Here is a 2,282-nt window from a genome sequence, read left to right as displayed (position 1 = left end):
TTTTAGTTATCAATATATTTTGTAACATTAGAGTGTATTATATTTTGTAATTTATAGTATTATTATTAGTATTAGTATTTTGTATAGAAAATTCTCATCCTTCCGATATCAACAAGTTAATAGTAGAAAATGTCCCAAAGTATTCCTCGTTTTATTCAACCTTCTTCTTCATCGTCAAGATCTAGATCATCTTCCAATGCAAATTCTGATGTAATTTCTTCCTCTCCGAGTCATCTCTCCTCCTCTCCTTCCATGATGGAATATTACAAGAAAAGTAGTGGCTCTTCTCCACTTTCAAAGGAGGAAGAAGAATTGATGAATCAGAAAAAGGAACGTTTTCAAACATGCAAAGAGGTGATTGATCGTTTGAATTGGGATGAATCATTGGCAGATGTCATGCAAAATTTGGCCATGATCTATAAGGATCGTTTTGAAGGAGATGTGTTCATCTCTTACAGTGAATATGAGAATAGTGAATTGAAGGAAGATTTGCCTCAACATCGTATTCAGAGTTTGATCTATAGAGATGAACATGTATTTTGGGATAAGAATAAGAGAATTGATCTGATCACCTCTAAGGAAATTTTCCCAATTATCGATTCTTACTTAAATCCTACAGAACCTATTGATGAAACATCCCAAGGTGCGGAAATTAAAAAGAAAAAGAAGAAGAATTCAAAACCATCTATCAGTTTGGAAAAATCCAAAGCAAGTACCTTACTAAAGACAACTAGTGGTGAAAATTTGGAAGATGACGAAGAAGATGAAATAGATCAGTACATTGCAGAATATGATGAAGAATATGGCATGTATTTGAAATAAATTAACTGTTCATAGGAGAGAGTCTCTTTCTCTTTCTGTAGCAACACATAAAGTAGCAACACAAAGCACTAATCAAGCTGACCAAGACAATCAACATAGTTCCCACCAAAGTTGAAGTTAACCAGGCTGCAAGAATGCCTGATATTTGTTTTGGCATTCAAAAATTTTAGCAATCACTTAGCATCTTCCATACAAATGCAGAATGGTAACCACATTGCAATTTAAACCAATATCATAAGTGCCTACATGGTTTGATGAATAGGACCAACTGTGCATTAGAATCGGCAGAAATCAATGCTCTTGCTGATAGGTCAGTACTAATTGATACATCGGATTATTTTTGGTAATAGTAATTACGGCTGGAAAGGTTAATCTTGAACAGTTGAGAGAGGCCTTTCAATGAGAGAGGGATATTAGAGCATGTATTTTCCTATTGCCTTAATGATCTGGTTATTGTTTTATTTCGAGTGATGTTGCAACAACTGACTATTCTAGACAAATATCCACAATACCTATTTCCATACTTATGTTGGTATTAAGATTGAATTGGACAGATTTTCGGATTACCATATTGGGTGCTGTTGTAAAGTTATGGACCATTGAAAGAACCTGAAATTGAATGGGTTTTTGGAAAGAAATATCAGCAGTAATGAACAATTTTGAAACCTTTATTTTATACTGATTTCCTAACAACAATTAAAAAATATGATAACTGCAAAGAACTTTACTAAAACAGTTTATTTTTATTAAGGATTTGTTAATTACATGATTTTGATTTATATTTTTAAAAGTGTTGATTACTGATAAGTGTTTGTTTAGGTTCACGCACATTCACAATATCAACATCATTATTTTCCAAGTTGGTTTTGATCTTTCTCTTTCTCAACAAGTAAATGGCTACCAACAATACAATAATTATGCACACAATTGGAATAATCAACAATGCAAATAGGGCAAACAAATCATAATTATTCCTGATAAAGCTCTCTCCTCCCTCTCCTGGATCACGGATAATGGAAAATCGACCAGTCTTTTCAATTGATGCAGAGATGGTGCCAATTGAACTTTTTCCTGAGTAATTAATGTTACAAGCACCTCCAACCACTGTCTGATTCCATGCATTATCCCAATAGGAACAATAGTAGAAAGGAAAAGTGGTATCAAAGAATACTGATATGAGGCTCTTATCTGATGAGACATTATCAATTTCAAGTATTGAAAAGTCAAAGATTAACCTGTCGGTAGGGGATTCAGTTTTCAAAGCTAATGTAATGTAGTTCAATTGTGAAACTGACGGGTGTGTTGCTAATCCAGATTGTATTGAAATCTTATTTCCGTTATTATCAATGGATTCTCCAACAATGCTTGTCAAGGATGAAACCAATACCTTTCTCCAATAACATATTTGAATGGTATTAGAAAAGGTAATTGCTGGCATATCTGGAACAGACTTTTTCATG

The 2,282-nt window shown here is 33.3% G+C and overlaps 2 protein-coding genes across 2 annotated transcripts; one reads left to right on the top strand and one right to left on the bottom strand.

The window, feature by feature from the left end:
* Positions 1–129: 129 nt before the first annotated feature.
* Positions 130–822, top strand: NAEGRDRAFT_54938 (uncharacterized protein; the record flags this gene model as incomplete). The annotated part of the gene is made up of 1 exon (XM_002668100.1): positions 130–822. The coding sequence occupies one exon, from the start codon at positions 130–132 to the stop codon at positions 820–822; it is 693 nt and encodes a 230-aa protein (XP_002668146.1).
* A 784-nt stretch (positions 823–1,606) lies between these two features.
* Positions 1,607–2,281, bottom strand: NAEGRDRAFT_76943 (uncharacterized protein; the record flags this gene model as incomplete). The annotated part of the gene is made up of 1 exon (XM_002668099.1): positions 1,607–2,281. One exon carries the CDS (start codon positions 2,279–2,281, stop codon positions 1,607–1,609), a length of 675 nt encoding a protein of 224 aa, XP_002668145.1.
* Between the last annotated feature and the right edge of the window lies 1 nt (position 2,282).

Source organism: Naegleria gruberi (genome assembly GCF_000004985.1).
Source record: "Naegleria gruberi genomic scaffold NAEGRscaffold_677, whole genome shotgun sequence".
NCBI classification, from domain to species: domain Eukaryota; phylum Heterolobosea; class Eutetramitea; order Acrasida; family Naegleriidae; genus Naegleria; species Naegleria gruberi.
The sequence above is the reverse complement of the archived record's forward strand: the minus strand, read 5'-3'. Positions and strand labels throughout refer to the sequence as shown.